Source organism: Sebastes umbrosus, chromosome 18 (genome assembly GCF_015220745.1).
Source record: "Sebastes umbrosus isolate fSebUmb1 chromosome 18, fSebUmb1.pri, whole genome shotgun sequence".
Lineage (NCBI taxonomy): Eukaryota > Metazoa > Chordata > Actinopteri > Perciformes > Sebastidae > Sebastes > Sebastes umbrosus.
In genome coordinates this window covers 11777213-11798534 of record NC_051286.1, presented here as the reverse complement: position 1 = coordinate 11798534, position 21322 = coordinate 11777213, and the positions used below count along the sequence as shown (strand labels likewise).

The following is a 21322-nucleotide window of genomic DNA, read 5'->3' as shown; positions in this document are numbered from 1 at the left end:
AGTCATTGTATATGTCGAAAAATGTTATGAAACAAAAGTCATAGTATAGTATGTAGAAAAATGTAAAAAAAAAATCTTAGTATAGTATGTTCAAAAAATTTCATGAAAAAAAGTCATAGTATAGTATATCTAGAAATGTTATGAAAAAAAGTCAGTGTAAAGTATGTTGGAAAAATGTTATGAAAAAAGTCATAGTATAGTATGTCATAAAAAAGTCATAGTATCGTACATGATTTTTTTTTTTTTTATTAAAAACGTCATAGTAAAGTATGTTGAAAAATGTTATGAAAAAAGAGTCATAGTATAGTACATAAAAAAATATTATGAAAAAAGTCATAGTATATGTCTTAAAAAAGTCATAGTATAGTATGTTGAAAAATGTCATGAAAAGTCATAGTATAGTATGTAAAAAAAAAAGTCATACTAAAGTACATAAAAAAATATTATAAAAAAAGTCATAGTATATGTCATAAAATGTCATAGTATAGTATGTAATAAAAAAGTCATAGTATATTGTCATAAAAAAGTCATAGTATAGTATGTCGAACAATTTCATGAAAAAAACGTCATAGTATAGTATGTCGAAAAATTGTATGAAAAGTCATACTATAGTATGTCGAAAAATTTTGTGAAAAAAACGTCAGTATAGTATGTCGAAAAGTTTCACGAAAAAAAAGTCATAGTCATAATTTTTTCTCTTGAGATTATAAACCAAACTAAAGGCCAAGAATACACAGAAATAAATATTTCATGTTATTTTATTTGCAAAGAGAGTATTCTTCATGAAGTCGGCATTAGCAAACTGTACATACATAAATAACCATTTTCATATTTCATCACTTTTTACAGATTCTGTTTTAACAACGCAGTGATTCTGATGTCTCATCACCACAGAATAATTATCGCAGTTATTACAAAGCTCACTATTTCATGTCGCAGCCGGCTACTAAAACACTACCAATGATTGTTTGGCTTTCTTAAAAGCGGGGGACTTTCAAGTGCATGCTCAAACAGAAAGATAAAAAAATAACTGCCTGTATTCAAAGGCATTTCAACAAAAATATACAAATCAGTTGAGAGCTAATATCTTTTTTTCATATGTACCCCGGTTGATTAAATACTGAAATTAAAAACAGGAATACAAGCCTTGGCTTTTGGGGAAAGAAGTCGGCCATCTACGCTGGACGGCTTCAGTGCAGTACCTTCGACAGTGCTCATGTCAGTGCTATAGGTTCAGATTTTAGCTTAAATGTCATAAGAAAACTTCATTTACAAATTGAAGCAGGTTCATCCTTCAGAAAGTACTCCTGGTGAGCAGATTTCTCCTATGTCGGAGTAGTTCTTCAAATGTGTCTTTTGAAACTCTTCACATCTGAGACTGTGAATGATTGCTACTCAAACTGTAAGTCTACTGTACAATTTACAGGTACAATATCCCACACTCAAGGTGGTGCTTTAGCTTCATCAATACTAACAATCTATTAACTGATTGAACGCTAAATAAATAGTAGCAGCACTGGATATCATGGACAAAAAGCACGGTCGACTTTGGCTCCCAACATACAGTATATAAATAGTGCTTTGATTTCTCAGGTTTCTTCAGGAACCTTAAAAAATAATATACACATTTAAGTTAAAACAAAATGAAATATTTTTGGGGAGACGGGATCTCCAGATGAAGGTCCGTTTATTCTGGAGAGGGGGTTTAAAGGGTTGGGGTGATTTCAGGAGTGGGTGTGCAATGTTAAAGAAGTCTTCATATCACCTCTGAATTACTTCATAATGCATGTTCGCTTCCCAGCAGGGGAAGACTTTGTTGCTTTTTAGGGCACGGGTTGAAGAGGAAACATTCAATGGAGTCCTTGGCAAAGCAGTAGATATTCAGCTGCTTCTCATATGGGCGGAGGTCCGTTGGTGTAGCGCAGCATGGGATGGAAGGAGCGGGCAAAGTTGTTGGCGTGGTGGCAGCTGTAGTCCTGCTCGGTCATGGGCACCAGGCAGGCCAGGCCGATGAGGAGCAGGAGGAGCAGCTGGACGGGAAGCGCAGCCCTGAGGACCCGCAGCAGGAAGGACTGGCCTTTTGAAGGGGAGGGGGAGGACGAGGAGACGCCGTCCGGAAGGTCAGAACGGGAGGAAACGCAGCCAGCGGCGCCTGGTGATCTGCTCCGGCTGCAGAAACAAAGAGTTAAGTTAACCAGCAAAGAACAAACCTGAGTTCACTAGTATTTGCAAATCTTGTTTTGTTAAAACCCCTTGATAGCTTTTCGGATTTGGTTAAAATTTTAGGTTTGTGACAAATGCTCCAAATTCATGGGCTTGAATCAGAAATGCATGATGACCAAGATAAGTTTTGTCAAAACAAATCATCAATTGTTTTTAATCACAAAAAAGTCATATTATAGTATGTCATAAAAATAGTCATAGTATAGTACGTAAAATGTTATAAAAAGTCATAGTATGTCATAAAGTCACATTGTAGTATGTCGAAAAATGTAATGAAAAAAAAGTTATAGAATAGTACGTCGAAAAATTTCATGAAAAAAAGTAATAATATAGTATATCGAAAATGTCATAAAAAAGCCATAGTATAGTATGTCGAAAAAAGTAATAAAAAGCAATAGTATAGTGTCGAAAAAAAGTCATTGTATAGTATGTTGACATTTTTTTAAAAAGTCAAAGTATATCTTGAAAAAAAGTCATTCTATAGTATGTCAAAAAAAGAAAAAAAAAAGTCATAGTATAGTATGTTGAGGAAATAAAAAAATCATAGTATGTCAAACAAAGACATAGTATGGTATGTCGAAAAAAATAAAAAACTGATAGCATAGTATCAAAATAAGTCTTCCTATAGTATGTTGAAAAAAAGTCATAGTATAATCGTCGAAAAAATAAAAAAGTCAGAGTATAATGTCGAATATTTTTTAAAGTCATAATATATTATGTAGAAAAAAAGTCATAGTATGTCAAAAAAATAATAGTCATAGTATAGTATGTGGAAAAAATAAAACAATTCATAATCTAGTATGTCGAATTAAAAAAAAAAAAAAAAAAGTCAGGGCAGGTTGTCGAAAAAAATTAAACATTTATAGCAGTGTAAAAAAAAGTCTTCCTATAGTATACCGTAAAAAAGTCATAGTATTGTATGTCGAAAAAATAAGTCATAATATATTATGTCGAAAAAAGTCATAGTATAGTATGTCGAAAAAATTAAATAAATCAGACTATAGTATGTCGGAAAAAAAAAGTCATAGTATGTAAAAAAAATAGTCATAGTATAGTATGTTGAAAAAATTAAAAAAAATCATAATCTAGTATGTCGAAAAGTCATAGTATAGTATGTCGAAAAAAGTCATAGTATGTCAAAAAAGAAATTATAGCGTATGTCAAAAAGTCATCCTATAGTATGTCAAAAAAAGTCAAAGATTGTATGTCAAAAAAATAAAAAAAGTCATAGTATAGTATGTCAAAAAAATAAGTCATAGTATATTATGTTGAAAAAAGTCATAGAATGGTATTTTGTAAAAAATTAAAGATTTATAGCGTAGTGTCAAAAAAAAGTCAGTATTGTACGTCGAAAAAAAAAAAAAGTCAGAGTATAATATGTTGAATATTTTTTAAAGTCATACTATAGTATGTCGAAAAACAAAAAGTCATCCTATAGTATGTTGAAAAAAAGTCATACTATAGTTTATCGAATAAATAAAAAAGTCATGAAATATTATGTAAAAAAAAGTCATAGTATGGTATGTCAAAAAAAAAGGTCACAGTGTAGTATGTCGAAAAAATAAAAAAGTCACAGTATAGTCAACTATGTTGAAAAATATCATGAAAAAAGTCATAGTATAGTTTATAGAAAAATTATTTCTAATTTGAGTAAATCTGGCAATTCTGACATTTCAAGTAGGTTATAACAAACATGCTTGCAAATACTATTTTACCCATGTTATGCAAAATAAAAACGTAATCACTCAACAGGAAGGAAAGCAAAAATGCAGCAAAAAAGACCCCGATCCAACAGTTAGAGAGATTGAGAGCGTCACAAAGGTGAATACATGTACAGTAGACCTGCATAAGCACACAAAACAGGCACAAACACACTTAGAAAACCACAAGCATTCGTAGATAGCCGGCTGTGAGTCACTGGGGGGGGGGAACACTGGCTTTAGAGCCGAGTGTGTGAGAGTTCAATGCCACGTCTCATTCCAAACAAACGCAGGAGAAATGCCAAATGCCTCTCTGGAGATTTCCACAATTAGAGCCAAGACTCAAGGGGAGGAACAGCATGTTCTTAATGCGTCTCATCCTCGAAGAAGCTGGAGGAGGGTCAGACACGCTGACCGTCCTCCAGCCTCTCACTCCGCTGCCTACCAATTTCATTCAATTATTTAGTCCTCCTGGATGTTACAACAGGGCTGTTGCATGCATGAGCAACGTGCACATCGTGTGTGCGTGTTTATATTTATATATATGTGGCTCATGGCAACCTCTCCTGCTTTGCTAGATTTCAGTATCCACACCCCATTAATATGTGATAGAGAGTCCCTGCTCCTCATATAAAGGATGCTATCAGGGGAAAACAAAGACATTATTTCTGCTACAACACTCACGGCAAGACTAGTTTAGGCTGAGTCTTCACCAGGCCTGTGTGTTGTTGTTGGCAGTTAATGGAAATCATAGAAAGTTAAGAGAGAGTCAGAGGTGGGTGAGTTAAAAGGTCTGGAAAGGAAACATAGGAAAGAAAGTGGGAGTTAAGATATAAAGGAAAAAAGCGCAGGAGTTATTGCATCATATCCTGCTTTCAACTATGAAGAGAATGAAACAGGAAGGAAACATGATGAAAGAAAAACAGCTAAAGGAACAAGGGCTGAGGGGGTCACTGGGATTCAGATAATGCCATCTAGTGGGCGAGGAGAGTGCTACAGTCATTCTGAGAGAGGAGAAGCAAAAAGTATGACAAGGCAATATTTCATGGTGCCATTCAAAAAGCAGCAGGGCAAAGAGAAGCAGTGAAATAAAACATTTAAAGGAGAAAGGGAGTGGCCTGATGTAGGCGATTCCCCACTCGTTTAAGAGCTGACAACATGGTCTCTAGAATGTGGGAGGATCATGGAACGCAGGGTTAAAGCCTAAAAACCAATCGGTTAAAGAGGCTTAGAATCAAAATCATCTAATAATCCCATATATTTTACAATCAGTAAAACATGGTTGATTGTGATTAATTGATTTTCTCATGGGTTGAATGAATAAAAATCAAGTTTCTAAATCGGGTATAGCTTTGGTTCCATTATCATCCCGTGTTTCTAGAGTCCAGGAGAGAGGTACCTGTGGCGCGGGCCGCTCTCAGGGGGTCCTGGGTGGGCCTGACTACTTTTGCCTCGGGGCTGTACCACGTAATGAGCAGGGAGGGGTAAAAGAAAGAAAAAGAATGTTTCAGTCAAAGGCAAATAAAGACAAAGCCTCAGATGAGAGAAAAAACAAATAATATAAAGAGCCATAACATCGCTAGAGAAGGAATCATCAACAACCAAAGAGCAGCAACTTAATCAATGACGGTGATTGACTTTTTAGAACCAAGAAATCTGGCTTCTCAAGACTAAATCCTGAAAAGTTAAAAAGAAACTGACAATTAAAATATGTTTAAACTAGTAAGTTGCATAGTGATAAAACAGAAAAAATATATAATTTCTTTTCATACATGAATTCCAAAATGAGATCAGAACTATTACCATTACAGAACAGTTATATCATGTGAAACGAAAAGCCAGGTTTTCTTGTACGTTTTTGGCAGATCAACATGGTGTGGGCAGCAAAAAAACATCTCAAAAAGGGAGGGGAGGGAGGGCAGCAACAAATCTTTTCATGTACATGTTAGCGGAACAATTGAAAAAGGGAAAACATTTATATTAACAATAAAAATAAAGGGGTGGTACAGTGGGAATATCTATGAGATGACTACTTGGGAAACAAAGGGAGAAAGTAAGTTAACTGTGATGTATCTTATTGAGCATGGAGGCTAGCCCCCCTACTGGACATTATGAGGGGAAACATTACCAATCGTTTGCGACTTTGGACAGTCACCTCTGACTCAGGACCAGCTGATCCACAGATTTGTGATGTGCCAACAGGCAATGGTAAGCAATCCTGAAAAGTAAATCAAAACAACAACAGTCACTTTAATGTTTTAGATCTAAATAAAACTGCTACTAATGGAGAAGATTTTGTTATTTCAAATAAAATGACCCTTCGTTCATTCACTCTATATTCAGCATTTTCTGACCTGCTGCTGTGTGTCCGTGGCCTCCAGTCTCCTCTCCAACCCCGCCAGGTCAGAGCTGACCTCCCTCAGGAGCAGCCTCAGCCTGTTCAAGATCACGTGCACCTTCTCCTGGGCCTCCAGACACTCGCTGCCCTGAGCCTGGATCTGCTCCGAGGCCTGTGACTGCAGCAGCAGGAGCGTCTGAGGTTTAGTGCTGACCAGCAGCTGAGCGGACAGCTCCTGAAGAGACGACACCTTCTGCTGCGAGTCTAGCAGCTCACGCTTAATTTGCTGTGGGAAAATAAGAGAGACAAGAGGAGTCAGCAATATGTTCAACATCTTTGTCTGTAAACTGTGCAATATTTTTGTGGCATTTTAAGAGAAAATAAAAACTTCTTCAGCTTCCATGTGTTTTTTTAAAACATATTTTACTGTCAGAATCATAAGACTATATTTTAGGGGTGAAAACAACAGAATTTAACTTTACTCTCAAGACCCCTTCGGTGTCTAAACCCAACCTTTGGAACTAATGAGTTTGAATTATCCACTTACGTAATGGTGATTGATATTCAAGGCATAACAGAGAAGATGGAAAAAAAGACAAACCTTGTATAAGAGAGACATACCGTCAGTGTTTTGTGATGACCTCGTAATGTTTCACGATCCAGTTTGGGAGGGATGGGCACCACTTCGTTCCTCCTGCGGTCGATGTTCTCCAGCCACAGCAGCAGACCGTGGCTCATCTCATGGAACTCCTGAAAGGAAAGATGGCATAAGTGATATTATATATATGTTTTAGTTTTTTTCTGAAATAAAAAGTGAGAGTTGAGTATGTCGAAAAAAGTAAAAAATGTCATAGTATCATTCCTGGAGTGTGTGTGTTTATGTTTTTTTTTTTCCTTACCTGGCACTGCATCAGTGCCCTCTGGAGTTCTTCCCTCCAGTTCTCCAGGGAGGTACCGAGCCGATCCCATCGTGCGTTCATCTCTTTCAGCCTGTCCCTCAACTCCCACGCCTCCTCAGAGTCAGGGTCTGATTGGAGGAAGTCTGCACTGCTCAGATTGATGGACAAGACCTCTGACTTGTGGGCATCGACTCCCTTCAGCAGCTCCTGAGAGGAAGAGTCAAAGAGGAAAATATTCAAAACACCATCTACATGTGGGAGATTATTTATAATGACAATGAACCATGAACCGAGCCAGACTGTAGGTGGCTACAAGATAGAGGAAGCTGAAAATACATGAGGCGCCAACAGACAAGAGTGCAGCAGGATTAGGCTAGGAGTTTGATGTACGTTATTAGGCTTCAGAGGGGTGTATTTATAGAATAGTGATATCTTGCCTAATGCTTTACAGGCACCAACAGCTGAACTAGATATTGAGGAGTGAGTGTGTGTTTCTGCGTAAGGGTGAGTGGAAGGACAAAACTATCAGCACCCTGCACGTAAAGTAGGACATTATAAACAAGACCAGTGGGGTCAATTTACTGCTGACAAACTGTACTTCTTGTACAGTTCCTGAAAGTATATTGTACAGGGACTGACGCTGATAAATGTGCACAATACAAGGAAAACGCTGCAAAACTCATGCTTCCAATTTCTAAATGCCACAAAGGAGTTCTTGGAAAAAATGTTTTTTTAACATTGATAGACCATCTCTGAAACTGAAACAGACACACAGTAAACAAACCTTGAGCTTCTTGATTCTCTGCTGGATTGTGTGTATGTCGGTGCTGAGATTGAGCCCTCGCAGCTGGTTGAGTTCAGCCTCCGACTGACCCAACCAGGCCCTCATGGTCTGCAGATCGGAGATCAGCTGCTGCCACTGCTGCAGGTTCTGCTTGTGCCTGTGCTTCTCACTCAGAGACTGCGCCTGGATCAGCTCCCAGCGCTCGATCACACCTGCAGATCACGTCCATTTAACAAGGCTCGCACAGTATTCACGGGGAGGAGGTAATCTATCATGATCTGTGTGTTTGTGTGTAACTGACCTGCACTCTGAGTGTCTGTGCTGGTGGGGTTGGTGAGTCCCGGCATGTCATCCTCGTCTTCAGTCAGCTCTCCTTCTGCTCTCTTTACTGCGTCTATACTGCCTCGACACTCTCCCATCAGACGCATCTGGAGGGATGATAATTAATGATATTCATATTTTAGCTTGACATTAAAGTTAACCGGTTGATCCCATGTGCATGTCTGAATGTGATGTAAGACAGAAAATGTCACTACAGATGAACAGGACTCACGTAACCCATGTATGTGGAGTCGACGTCGGGGCTGGAGCTGTTGGCGGTGGCCTCTCTCTGCTGGATGTGGTATCGCCCTGCATCCAGAGCCTGATCCAGCTGTCTGAGACTGGCCTCCAGCTGGCCTGGCTCACCTGCACAGAGGTCACAACAGGGTCAGGAGGAAAACTAGGAGGGTAAAGTTTTAGATGACATTAGCATGCTGCTGGTGTGAAGACTGATGCTGTGATGGCATGCATTAGTCTGAAATGCAAAACAACGGCAAGTCATGGCAGAAAGGAACACAGAAGTGGGGTTTTTATCATGTTAACGATGATATTAGCAGTGAAATAAATGACCAAAAGACAAACAGAAAAGTAAAAATGCAATGGTTGAGATTAGCATTTAGTGATCTGGACCTCAGCATGCAATAATGTCATCTCTGCTCTTTTAATATGCAAAGGTTTTTCTGGATGGTGGGACATGCAGCCTGAACGATGCTTCCTTGTGTGGTAGTAAAATTAAGAAGCGTGTTTTAGTTGTAGTTTATGGCATGCTCTCATATGTCATGCTGTGGCATTCCTTCATCAGAACCAGGGGGCTGCCGTTTCCTACCAGAGGACGATTTCAATGTGTTCTCAGTCAGTTTTATATAGGCCTCTGGGCTCTCTGGGATAACTACATCTGGAAAGAGACACATACAACATACACTACTTACAATGTGGGCATGATTGAATGTGATATCTGTCCTAAGCTATAATGAGTTGGCACTGATCTGGATGTGCCAAATGTAATTTGGTTCTAAAGGAATTTTCTTGAATGACAAAGCTGCTCAGTTTAAACAAAATTATGGATTATTCATTTACTATTGGAAACATATTTAACATATAAAATACATGTTAAAACACTGTCACTGCTCTCCCAAATTATGTAGGTCTTTCCAGGAAACTTCTTGGGAAATTGAGGAAATTGCAGACCTGTAAAATAACATCTTATGGTTACATCCACATCAGCAAAACATCCATTCAGCCATTCATCCACCATACGGTAGTAAAGTCGGACCAACCTGACAGCACTGTGGTAGCCGTCCTCAGATACTCATCCTCCTCCTCTTGCCCTTGGCTCCTTTCGCCAGGGCCTCGTCCTCCAGGGCTGTCCAGACCTCTGCTCAGGTCGTAGTCGTGGTCCCACTCTAACGGGATGGAGTCCACGCTGGCCGGGGTGTCACGTCCCGAACGCTCTGCCCGGATCAGGGCGGTCGTACCCGAGGCTGGACGGCTGGACGTCCGGGGCAGAGAGGAGTCTCCCCATTGCAGCTCAGAGAGCTCGCCACCTTCCTCCATGTCCAGCTCTCGGTCTGAACCATCGAGCTCGTCATCGGCCAGCTGGGAGAAAAAGACAGGAAAACATTAATAGAAAGCAAGATGATAGGAAGGACAGAATAATGTAAGCATGAGAGAAAATACAAGATAACGCAGAAAATGGAGTTTCAAAATATGTGTAAAGAAGAAGTGTGAGAGCACAGTTTGTGAGGTACAGTGAGGTGAGTGTGTGTTCTGTGCTGACTGTTAACATGCAAATATAACATGAGTGTGTATTCTGTTCCTTAGCAGCTGTCAGCGTGAAACTATGTTTGACACATGTTTTCACCATGTCACCGGTGGTGAAGGAGGACAGCTGTAGTGTACATTTTGTGATGTGTTTACAGAGTCTTGCAGGAAATCAGGTAACCTTGCCTCTTTGCAAGCATCGGAAATAAATCTGTTATTAATTTACTTGAATTTCAGCGCCCATTTCCACTGGAGGAATGTTGTTTTATTGTAAGATGACAGAGTATTTTTGCATACTACCCGGTGTGTGTCGTCTGTGTCTCTTTACTCACAGGCAGTCGTGTGAGTTTCTTGTAGTATCTGTCGACTCGTCCGAAGACCTCCTGGCAGTATCTCTGCAGCTCCTCCAGCTCTTCCTCGATGACGGCTGCGTCCAGAGGTTCACTCTTCTCAATCAAAGCTTCACCCTGTCTGAACACCAGCTCGATCTTCCCCGTGTTCAGATAGATCTCCTGCTGGAACGCCTGAGAAACACACACACACACACATAGAGGTCAGAGAACTGTATCACACAATAATGCAGATTATCTAACAATGATATTATCATTTAAAACGTATTTAATTAATCACGTACACAATAAAATGTTTAAATTACAGAAAATTCCCATCACAGTTTAACCACACTCAAAGTGGGACCTCGAAACGGTCGAAAAACATCGAGGATTTCAATTTACAGTGATATAAATAGGAGGAAAGCAAGCAAATCTTTTTATTTGAGGAACTTTAATCAGCAAATGTTTGGTAATTTTACTTTATAATCAATTAACCAAATCATGGTTCCAGCATTGGAACACAACAAAGGAAGTTTTAAAATCCACTTATATGATTACGTTCGATATTTGTCTATATTTTATTCTACTACTTTTCCCCTCACACCAATCATTACATTTTTGCCCCGTCTTATTAATCTCATCTCTAAAACAGAATTATTGTGTCATCTAAGAAGCAATATTTCTGTCTTACCCTGAGCTGTTTTATCTTGGCCTGAACGTCACACTCAGAGAAGTGCTCTATGTTGGTCAGCTGGAGGTCCATCTCAGTCAGCCACACCAGGATGCTGTCTCGAGCCGTCTCAAACTCCTCCCTCTGGCTGATGAAGTGCTGAATGAACAGAGGAAGACATACATTTTTAAATTAACTAGGTTGTTTCTTAATGAATTGAAGATAAATGAGTGAGTGAAGTAGGAGGATATTATTGGATATGGACATAGTTTATAAATACTACCTGTGACCAAATAGAACAATAGAAAAAGAGTTTGTTAGAACTAATGGAGAAGAAATCAGCTGTTTCATAATTAACTTGTGCAAACGTCAGTAATTGAGTCAACAGTCTTAGACGATGTTACCTTGAGTCTGCGTAGGATGGCGGCCACCCTCCTCTGTAGGTTATCCCATCGCTTGTTCCCATCATGCACCATTTCCCTGAGTCGACAGGAGGAGTCGGTGCGGTTCTCCCGGGCCAGGCGACGGTACTGTTTGTTGATGAGCTCCAGCTGGGTCAGGCACTCCTGCACCTGACGCTGGAAGGCCTGCGACAAAATCAGACACACAAATTAAAGCTCTGAATAGGATACACTTATTTGGAAACAAACATGCAATATTATATTTTTCTCAAACCTTTTTATGTGAACTCACAAAGAAAACAAACAATTAACAAGCACTAAAGATGGCCCATAAAATCCGTAAACACAATTTTTGTTCTGCAGTGAGCATTCCAATAAAAACAAAAAAACTATAAACAAAAGAAAAATGTAATGTTAAAGCTCAAAATCATAAAATATGCAGAGTCAATCTATGTTTAACTAAAATTAACTTTCCAATCAGGCACAAACAGTGCAGATCGCAATGGTGCAGGCCAGACGGTCAGCTAGCAGGAATGTGCACATGCACAGTGATGGACTGCAGCAGCTGAGCAGACCAGTGCGGACGAGTATGAGCAACATGACACTCTTCTCTCTTTTTTCTGTTTCCTCTACTCTGCAGTGACAGTCTCTGTCTTGAAATGTATTTTGCTCACATGGAGAAATGTAAATGTCTGACAGGCAATATCAAAGCATGCACATATGAAACCATTACATTTAAAGCAAGACATGCATTTGGCACTGTGTATTTATTACCTCAGTTATGTACTTTGCTACAAATTCAGCTATGTATACATGAAAACACAGTGCAACTGTAGCTGTCTTTTACTCCACACTTTAATAATAAAAATGAAATAAACACACCTCAAACTTTTTAAGCTCTTCTTTAGCGATGGTATACAGAACTCCAGAGGAGTTCGGCAGAGCTGCTGTTCTTTCTGAGGTCTTCAGCCAATCCTCAAACCTGGAGTAATCATCCAGAAACCTCTGCCATAACCTCCACGTCTCCTCAATCCTGCACAGAAACATTGCTCAGTAACATCATGGCTAAATTTGATTAAATATAAACTTGGTTGTATGATTAGTAGCAGTATAATCAAAAGTGTTATAGTATATACTGTATATACTGTACACTGACTTGAGCCTCCTCTCCATGGACATGGCACAGATGTTCCTCCAGCGTCTGTCCAGCCCTCTGGTGGCCTGCTGGATGGAGTCACACTCCGTCTCTGTGGAGCAGGCGTCGCAGTCGTGGAGCAGGACTTCACACAGGTTCAACACCGACGCCACACCTGTGCTGTGTTTCTCTATGTCTCTCTGCAGCTCCTGCAAGTCAGTCAGAATAATAACTTGATTTATGCAACATTTAAAAGTTTAGCATTTCTCTAAATGTTGTTAAATGTTGCTTAATGTCTCCTGACCTTCCCTCATGTGTTTTTTATGCCATAAATTAATTCAGCAATAGTATACAGAAGGAACACAGTCCGCCAAAGTACAGTAAATATAATGTGTTAGCTAACTCTGCAGCTCTGGAGAGGAAGGATGTCAGTGGGGTCTCAGAATCCAGTCCACATTTGGAGCTGCATCTTAGCAGCAGGAAGGATACTGATACTGACCGTAGGCTAGCTTTAAACAAACAGCATGCATGAGTCATGCTGTGATTTCCTCCTGTGATTCAGCACCACTCATTTTCCACCAACTCAGTTTGAGTCATATTGTCCTGCTGTTATCTAGTTGTTACAGAAAAGAACATATTCACAAAGTACATGTGTGCTTGTTCGTGTCTGTGAAGGTGCTTGTACATCTGAGTGTGCATATGTCTTGTAGTTTGTGTGCAAGACAGGATGTCCTTACCACATATTGGTCAAACTCTGCACATTTTTTAAACACTTAATCAGTGGTGCTGGTAAATCATCAATAAACTATCCTGCCCAGGACTGTTTGTGTGTGGTCCCACTTGCCTGCTGCTGGTTGATTTTCCTCTGAATCTCCTGGTCGTCACAGGTGTCGTAGACGATGGGCCTGGACAGATCTGTCTCGATGTGAGCCAGCCATGAACGCAGGCTGCTCATGTTTTTATCTAACTGCTGCACTGCCACCAGGGTCTCCCTCAACTTCTTCACCCTGGTAGAGAAACAGAGTCAGAGAGGGAGTCAGAGTCAACACATGAGACAACTGTAAACTCTAAGGGAGACCATGTGGTGAGGGAGAAATTCCTTGACAAATTCTTGTACAACTTGCTCAACAACAAACCATAAAACATGCTGTAAATATAACTGGTAAATCACTAATTAGATTGCAGCATCAAATACAAGTATATCAGAGGAAATATCTGTTTTAAAGGCGTGATAGCATCAAATGAAACATTTTCAGCAGCATTTCTGTTTTAGAGTTACAGAGTTACTTTAGAGTTGTTAATATGTAACCAAAAGTAATGCACAACAGGAAAAATGTTCACCAGAGAACGAGACTGAACACATCTTTGGATCTGGTTGAAAAAAACAACAACATTTCTCACAGAAAGCACGCTTTCAGTACAGACACAAAATAAAGAGTTAAAGTGTGCCATGTTCAACTAAACAGAGCAGAAGCGTAACATGAGTATGAGGAGTATTATTTCAGATCTGCACATGATCTGATATGTTTGTTGGGAAGTGATGAATCCTTACGTGACCCTTCACAACAACTGGGAACCATTTTGGATCTGCAAACGCCTGACATTTCCAAACCCTTACCAATGCAATCGATGATATGTGTTTAAATTAGCCAACATCCACATTCAACTCCCCACCCTGCAAAGCAATGCAACTCTCACTCTCTCACCAAACAGACTAAGAATGAAGGCGTTGGCCATTCATTATTACATTAACAAACTAAAGACCATAATCTGATAACAACAGACACATTTAGCACGTCTACTCTACTGTCACTGCAGCTCTAATGTGCTGCTGCATGGTATCGGCTGCACACTACATTCACAAAATTCCTAAGTCTGCTATGAGGCATCTCACAATGCAACACACTAGGGCAATATATACTGTAGCATAGCATCACACATAATCCACTGCACACACCAGTGCTTGGTCAAATACAAACTGCAAATTGTTAAAATGTGTAAGCAGCATTTCCTTTATCTTATTGTGTAAGGTTGCACAGCTTCACTGGGTCAAGTTCATTTCAGTGTCAATCAAAAAATTATGTTAATATTGTCTGAACTGTCTGGAACTTATTGTACTGTCCTGTGTGGTAACTTCCACCCTATGCTGGAAACCCAGTCTGGTTAAAACAAACACTTAAGAAATTACTTTGACACACTAGTTAAACCAGATCTCCACTTAACCATGACGCTAAAACAAAGCCAACATTGCAGAAATAAGATAGAGCCCTCTAAAGCTCTATGTACAGTAGAGCAGATAAATAGTTAAAACATTTGTATCTTGATGCTATAGCACTCCACATAAATAATCCAGCAGGAGCTGGATAAAAACACAACCTAACATAATCTATCTTAACTGCATGAGAAAAATTAGCTATCCATGAGGAATGCACATGGGGCTTTTTCAAGTCTGTAGACTGTTGTTGTGTACAGTGCAGTCTTAAAAAACAACATAAATTCTCAAGTTTGTCCTGCCTGGTGACATCGCAGTCGCAATCCGGCAGATCCTCGCTCGGGCATCCTGCCATATTATCCGTCCCTAAATCCAAAACCATGGGGGTGCGGAATTCCCAAAGACGACGTTAACTTCAGGAAGCGTAACGGTGTCGATCCAAACACTCTTCTCTTTGCTCTGCGAGCTTCACATGGGACTTTCTCTAAACTCTGTCTGTGCAGAAAGGGGAGGGCAAACTAGTCGTGGTGGGGTGGCACAACTGTGACTTATCAACTGTTGCTCTCCAAGGTTAAAAAAAGAGAACCCCAAACAGGCATGAGTGTGTGTGAGTGTGTGAGTGCCTGAGAGTGACAAGTGCTGCTGTTTCTAAAAAGAGACTTACAGTCAGAGGCATGTGCAGCAGAGCTGGCCTGTGTCTGAGTATCATATAAACACAAAAGGGATTGTGAACAGAAGCAAAGGCAGGAGGCTCCATGCATGCGAGAAAAGCTCAATGGATACTGCACAACGAGAAGAAATGTTTTCCAGTAAAACATGTCTGCAGCAGAATAATAATAGATCCACGTTTCCTCAGAAAATAAAACCTCCAGAAACGGACGATGAATTAGTCCACATGATAATAATTCTAAAGAAAAAACCCTACATTGTAAAGTATTCTGCACTCTGTGCACTCAGCTACAAACTGTCCTGTTGTTTTTTAGTAAAGGACGGATATAAGAGACGAAGAGAGCGCAGCTGTCTGTATGAGGTCATACACCGTCTTCCCCTTTCTTCCTTCATCTACAAGAGTCCCAGAGGGCAACAGCCGGAAGACTGCTGGGGGGAAGGGGCAGCTGGGGTAGTTAGAGTCAAAGTTTGGATCAGGTCACTTTCAATTCACAACATACAGAAAGAGGAGTTTATATTTCCAATATTTTCCGTAATAATAGACACAGAAATGAGAAAAAAAAACGATGTCAGCAACTACTCTACACTCAGTACAGGACGGGTTCCAACTCTGGTAAATGGAGGCGTCCAGGGTAGCAAAAAGGTAGATGAAGACAAAAGGAGAGAGTCGAGGTGGGATGAGGAATGTGACCTCTCTCTGCTCGGTTTGCAGCTACACTAAGTGGAAGCCCCACTGACACCAGCAAAGAACTCAGGAAACGCCTCAGCAGCATTGTGGGAAAACTAATTCCCCATCACGTGTTATGAAGGATACCATGGTAACGAACGGAGGCCAAGGCATGCCTTAACTAATAAAAACACTTCTCCACAAGGAGGAGTGATGCAGCGGGGGATGTGAAGGTGGAAGAGTAAGTATTGTGACAAAGTTACCTTTCTCTTTTCATCTAAATAATGATACTGTGAGGACTCTGGATGCAATTTTGTTGTTCTAGTACACACATTTCCAAATGTTACATGTGTCCATCCAACTGATACTATCTATGATCTGTGCTATTAAAGACACTCTTCATGACCTTAAATAGTTTGAACCATATTCCTGAAGCAGTAGATTTCTAATATAAGTCTTTTCGGGGGTTTCCGCTCCACCATCAGAGAACCCACTCAAACTCTTCTATCAAACGACACCCTCCACCTGCTGTTGAGAGTCTCGTACACCCACCTGGCAGCGATGAGGTCCAGCAAGTGTTGCCAGCGCTCGCTGACTTTGCTGAGTTTGTGTTGGATCTCGGCCGCCTTGCTGTCTTGGCTGGCTCTGGCCAGGCGCTCTCCCATAACCTGCAGCTGCTGCTTGTTCTCCTGAGCTACACCGATCTCCTCCTGGTAGTCCTGGGAGAGAGACATTGAGCAGGTTGACACAGGGAGGTGTGAGTGTGGTGTACAGTGTATGTGTGTCCATGCAACTGTGCATTAGAGCCGCAGATGAGACCAGATTAGTTAGTCAAGACTGAGTGCAGCGTCATTTCCACAGCAAAGCACTCACTGCGCAGTAAATACTTATTATGATGAAAGCTGCATTCAAATGATACCATTTAGTAAAATGGATGTTTTTAAGCAATCTTCACTGTTCCAAAAAACACTTAACTAGTTATGATTTAAACTAGAAATTGTGCATTATGTTTACTTATTTTAGTTAAATTCCTAATACATGTGCCCTAATTTCAAGAAAACGTTAAAACAAAGTAGATACAGTAAGCGTTGATTGTCTACAAGCTATAATAGTGTCAGGTTAATTTCTTACTCGGATTATTTTAAAATCACAGCAAAATAAATCTTTAGGTATGATTTGAGCAGTAAATATAGTATGAAAGTAAATCAATCAATCAGTGCATAGCAGTGGCCAAGATCGAGAAATATCAAAACAATCTGGACTTTTCTGCACTTCTGCATGCATAGATGTGTTGTGTCAATTAATTTCTACATGTGTATTTCAGGTAAGTTTTTTGTTGTGTGTCTGTGCTTAAATCACCTTGCGCAACTTTTCGATCATCTCTTCAATACTGATGTCTCCATTCTGAGAGACTTTGCTCTCCATCTGTGTGAGCCATTCACACAGCTCCTTGTTCTTCTCATTGAACACTGCCCACTCATTCAACTTCTCGCTCACCTGCTGCCTGCGCAGGGAAAGCTGAGGGGACGAAGGGGAGGACGGAGGGGTGAAGGGAGGATAGGAGAGAAAAGATGTGGAAAGGGATGATGAGAAAAACAGTCAAAATATGAAAAAGATGCAACAATTTTGTGGTTTGGTAGTAGACGCTCCAGGATGTAACACAAATCAGTCTGAGATTACACAGAGAAAACACTTTCAGTACTTACTGGGAAATAAAATAACATTAGCCTTTTAAAACACCCAAGAAAAAAAATCAGAAAAAATGAATGTACCTGGTGGCAGACCTCCCCCCACTGGCGCTGCAGCAGCTGGAGGCGTTCCTGTAGGACTGTGATGTCATCTGCACTGACCACACCCTCCAAGGAGTCCCTCAGCAGGAACAAGGAAGTGAGGTCATCAGTCCAGCCCTCCACACTGCTCTCCAACTCCTGCAGCCATATGACATGACAAGAAATGATTAACAACACACAGAGAGGTGAAGATACACTCAGACTAGCCTGCTAACCAACAGCCATAGTGAAATAGAGCAGGAAAACCACAGAGCAGAACTACTGAAGCTCAACTGCAGCTGCTGCACCCTCAGAAATAGTGATGAGGAAAAGGAAAACAGAAAACTGAAAATGAATATTACAGCAAAACATGGCGCTAAAAAATACAAAATTTCTTCTAAATGCAATGAATTTGATTATCTGAAAGAAAAAAGCATGAAAACATCAGTAACATGTTATATTCAAATATCAAAATAAAACAGCTCCATTCAAGGTTAAAGGCAAGATAAGGTAACAAGACACATCAAACATAACAGACACATCAAACCTTGCATCTCCTCCTCCTCCGTCACTGTGACGGTTTTGCACAAAAGGAAGCACACGCACATACATAAATACACCCCCACCGCAAGCAGGGATGCTCTCTCTCTCACTCACTCTCATGCGCATGCACACTCTTTCCCCACCCCCTCTCTCTCCTCTCAGCTGATGCTAACTATGTGCAGCCCTCCTCCTCCTCCTCCCCGAGGAGCTCAGGACGTGTCATGCATGAAACATGACTATTCACAACAAACTGCAAATCATCATAATGTGAATTTTCACGCAAAAATTAGATGACTGCTGTGGGAACAAACAAGGAAAATAAGTGCTTAATGTGCTTTCCAGCAGCATCCTGGCATCGTTTCAGCCTCAGTCATTTGAATAATTCTTGACCGAGACAGGCTAATTTTTGAATAATTAATACAGAAAACAAATTATATGCAAGACTACAATAATAACAAGTAGCATTTAAATTAGATAATGACTCAAAATAATTTCCCCCTGCAGGAGAATAAACAACATTTATACCAACAGTCTGAAAACCGAACAAACAAGGTCACACAATGAGACAGCAGCTGATAGATAAAGATGTTTGCTTTGTTTTGTTTTTTTGCCTCTGGTCTGTCTGTTTATCTGTTTGTCCCCGTAGCCAGATTAAGGGATAGAGGGAGGACAAGTCTGTGTCTGTGTCTGTGACGGACCAAGAGACACAGAGAGAGTATGCATGTGTATATTGCACAGATGCAAAAAATTAACTTGAAAGGAAGAAAAACATTAAATACGTATGTATTAGATTCTCCTCACCTTGCATCTGATTTGCTCCGAGTGCAGCTCCTCGTGGAGGTCAGGCAGTGGCACAGACAGCTTCCTCTTGAAGGCCCTCAGCTTCTCTAGTGATGCATTTATGCCCTTCTCACATCGCTCCCAGTTCTGCATACACACACAAACACACACAGTAAGAATGAGAGCATATAAAACACACACACATACACACTCAAACACATGCACAGACTGCAGATCTTCTCGGGGAGGCTGCTATAAATTCTTCCTGCAGCTGCAGCATCAGTACGGATAAACTGCAGAATACACAATCATAAACTGACATACATACACATGCACTCACACATACACACATCAACCCAAGGCTGAAGTCAGGCCGCATCAATTATCTTGCCGTAGACAGCCCACTAAGCTCGGAACCTCCCAACAACCCCATGAGAAAGAGTGATTCAGCAAAAATCCAACAGCCAAAGAAGAGAATTAACGCAGCTTCATAAAGAGGTTCTGCTCCAGAGGGCGCGGATTACAGCTATTTTTAGAGTCAGAATAACGGTCCAATTCAGGACAAAACAGGGTAATATTTGGTAAGAAATGCTGCAGCAAAGTTGCATACCTGAAGCAAGTGTCATGGTAAAACAACAGCCAGGGTAGGACAAGAATAGCTGCAGTAGCTGCTCTCTAAGTGCAAACCGAGGAGGACGCAGAGAGAGAGTAACTAAGATCGGAGGAGAATAAGATTAAGAGGAAGAGAGGAGAGAACCATGCTCAACAAAAAAAAAAAAATCCCGGATGCATCTTTTAAACTGCGTCACTCTGCCCCATTCAAAATCACAGTCTGCAAAATGTACCTCGCAGGGTTTAAATCATTACAGCTCACTGCATGTGTCCGCACTCTGCATCTGTGTGTGTGTTTAATGCGGATGTGTGCCCAGGGCTGGTACTTTATTATCTTTGTGCATTTGTGCCATTTTGTAATGCTTCAGCGTGTGCACAGATGCTTTGGAATTTAGTGAATGTGCTTCATCTCTGTCCTTTGCTTCTGTTCAGGACTTAAGATGCAGCATTGCATAATTCATGTGATAACCTGGTTTCAGTGTCCCGCATGTACAGCTGGGCACGCTCATTAAGGGCTTAGACGCCCTTCAGCACCCTTCACACTGCAGCACGGTAGAGACACAGCCTCTGTGCTCTGTGACACTGTGCTCAAATGATACCTGCAATAGTACAGGATGTCTCATAATACGGCACTGATCAGTAATCGTTTCATCCTAAAAACTGCCATTGTTACCATCTATGTATAATGGTAAAAAAAATCAACTTTTCTACTGTTGCATGCCAATGAGTGGACAGAATAATGGTAAAATTAAATTAAAAAAGACAGTCTTTATGTTATGATGTCGTATGTTTTTACTGTAGCTTCGAAAAGAAAGGACCAAGAGAGCAACAAACCAAAAAGAAGTATGAATATATGTTCACTATTATTCCGGGTGTATTTTTGTCTTACCTTGAGCAAGCCGTGCAGCTCCCTCCTCTGCTGGTCCAGGCGGTGGTGGGCGTGCCTCCACCTCTCCTGAATGTCCATCAGCTCCGTCTGCAGGGTGGACTCGGCCCTGGCGTCGGCCGACAGCAGCAGGCTCCTGCCGGCCTCCACTGTCAGGATGTAGCCTCCCTGCTGCCTCTGCAGCACTCGCTCCCTCAGCTGGAGGAGCAGAGACAGGGACAGTGGGCAGAGGGGGTACAGGTTAACTAAGGGAGTCTACGGTTGGAGAAGGGGTGACGGTTTATTAGTGGGAGGTTTAGATTTGCTTAAGACAATTTAGTGTTAAATTAAAATATGACGTTTGAATCAAGAGTAACAAGAAGTAGAAGGAGTAGATTTTAAATAGGATACATGTTTGTAAAGATTGAACATGGTAGATGTGAAAAAAATTAAGCTTTGCTTTATTTAAATCAGCTCAAAGTCTTCTTCCAGTGACCGTAGTAATTATGCAAACTTTTTAAATAAGTTTTATGAGAAAATAATTAGTTCAGGATGAAGAGGGGTGGTCAGTGACTGAACCCATCACCACCTCATCCACCTGCTATTCATGTTAGCTGGAATTGTGACTTTCAGAGATAATA

General features: G+C 40.5%; 1 protein-coding gene across 10 annotated transcripts in view; it reads right to left on the bottom strand.

The window, feature by feature from the left end:
* Positions 1-740: 740 nt before the first annotated feature.
* Positions 741-21322, bottom strand: part of syne1a (spectrin repeat containing, nuclear envelope 1a) — a 132288-nt gene continuing 111706 nt past the window's right edge. For 5 of the 10 annotated variants that reach the window (XM_037750138.1, XM_037750147.1, XM_037750139.1 and 2 more), the window contains 22 exons: positions 20706-20957; positions 19226-19351; positions 17885-18040; positions 17472-17630; positions 16665-16831; positions 13409-13571; positions 12586-12773; positions 12312-12462; positions 11433-11615; positions 11050-11187; positions 10359-10550; positions 9543-9861; positions 9092-9160; positions 8498-8631; positions 8246-8372; positions 7945-8156; positions 7161-7367; positions 6883-7011; positions 6278-6547; positions 6052-6141; positions 5323-5381; positions 741-2169 (listed from right to left, as the gene is read on the bottom strand). In XM_037750138.1, the coding sequence (XP_037606066.1) occupies positions 1893-2169; positions 5323-5381; positions 6052-6141; positions 6278-6547; positions 6883-7011; positions 7161-7367; positions 7945-8156; positions 8246-8372; positions 8498-8631; positions 9092-9160; positions 9543-9861; positions 10359-10550; positions 11050-11187; positions 11433-11615; positions 12312-12462; positions 12586-12773; positions 13409-13571; positions 16665-16831; positions 17472-17630; positions 17885-18040; positions 19226-19351; positions 20706-20957 (3768 nt within the window). In that variant the 3' untranslated portion in view covers positions 741-1892. The remainder of the gene's footprint in view (positions 2170-5322; positions 5382-6051; positions 6142-6277; positions 6548-6882; positions 7012-7160; positions 7368-7944; positions 8157-8245; positions 8373-8497; positions 8632-9091; positions 9161-9542; positions 9862-10358; positions 10551-11049; positions 11188-11432; positions 11616-12311; positions 12463-12585; positions 12774-13408; positions 13572-16664; positions 16832-17471; positions 17631-17884; positions 18041-19225; positions 19352-20705; positions 20958-21322) is intronic. The other 5 variants (XM_037750141.1, XM_037750143.1, XM_037750144.1 and 2 more) reach the window with 5 other exon arrangements.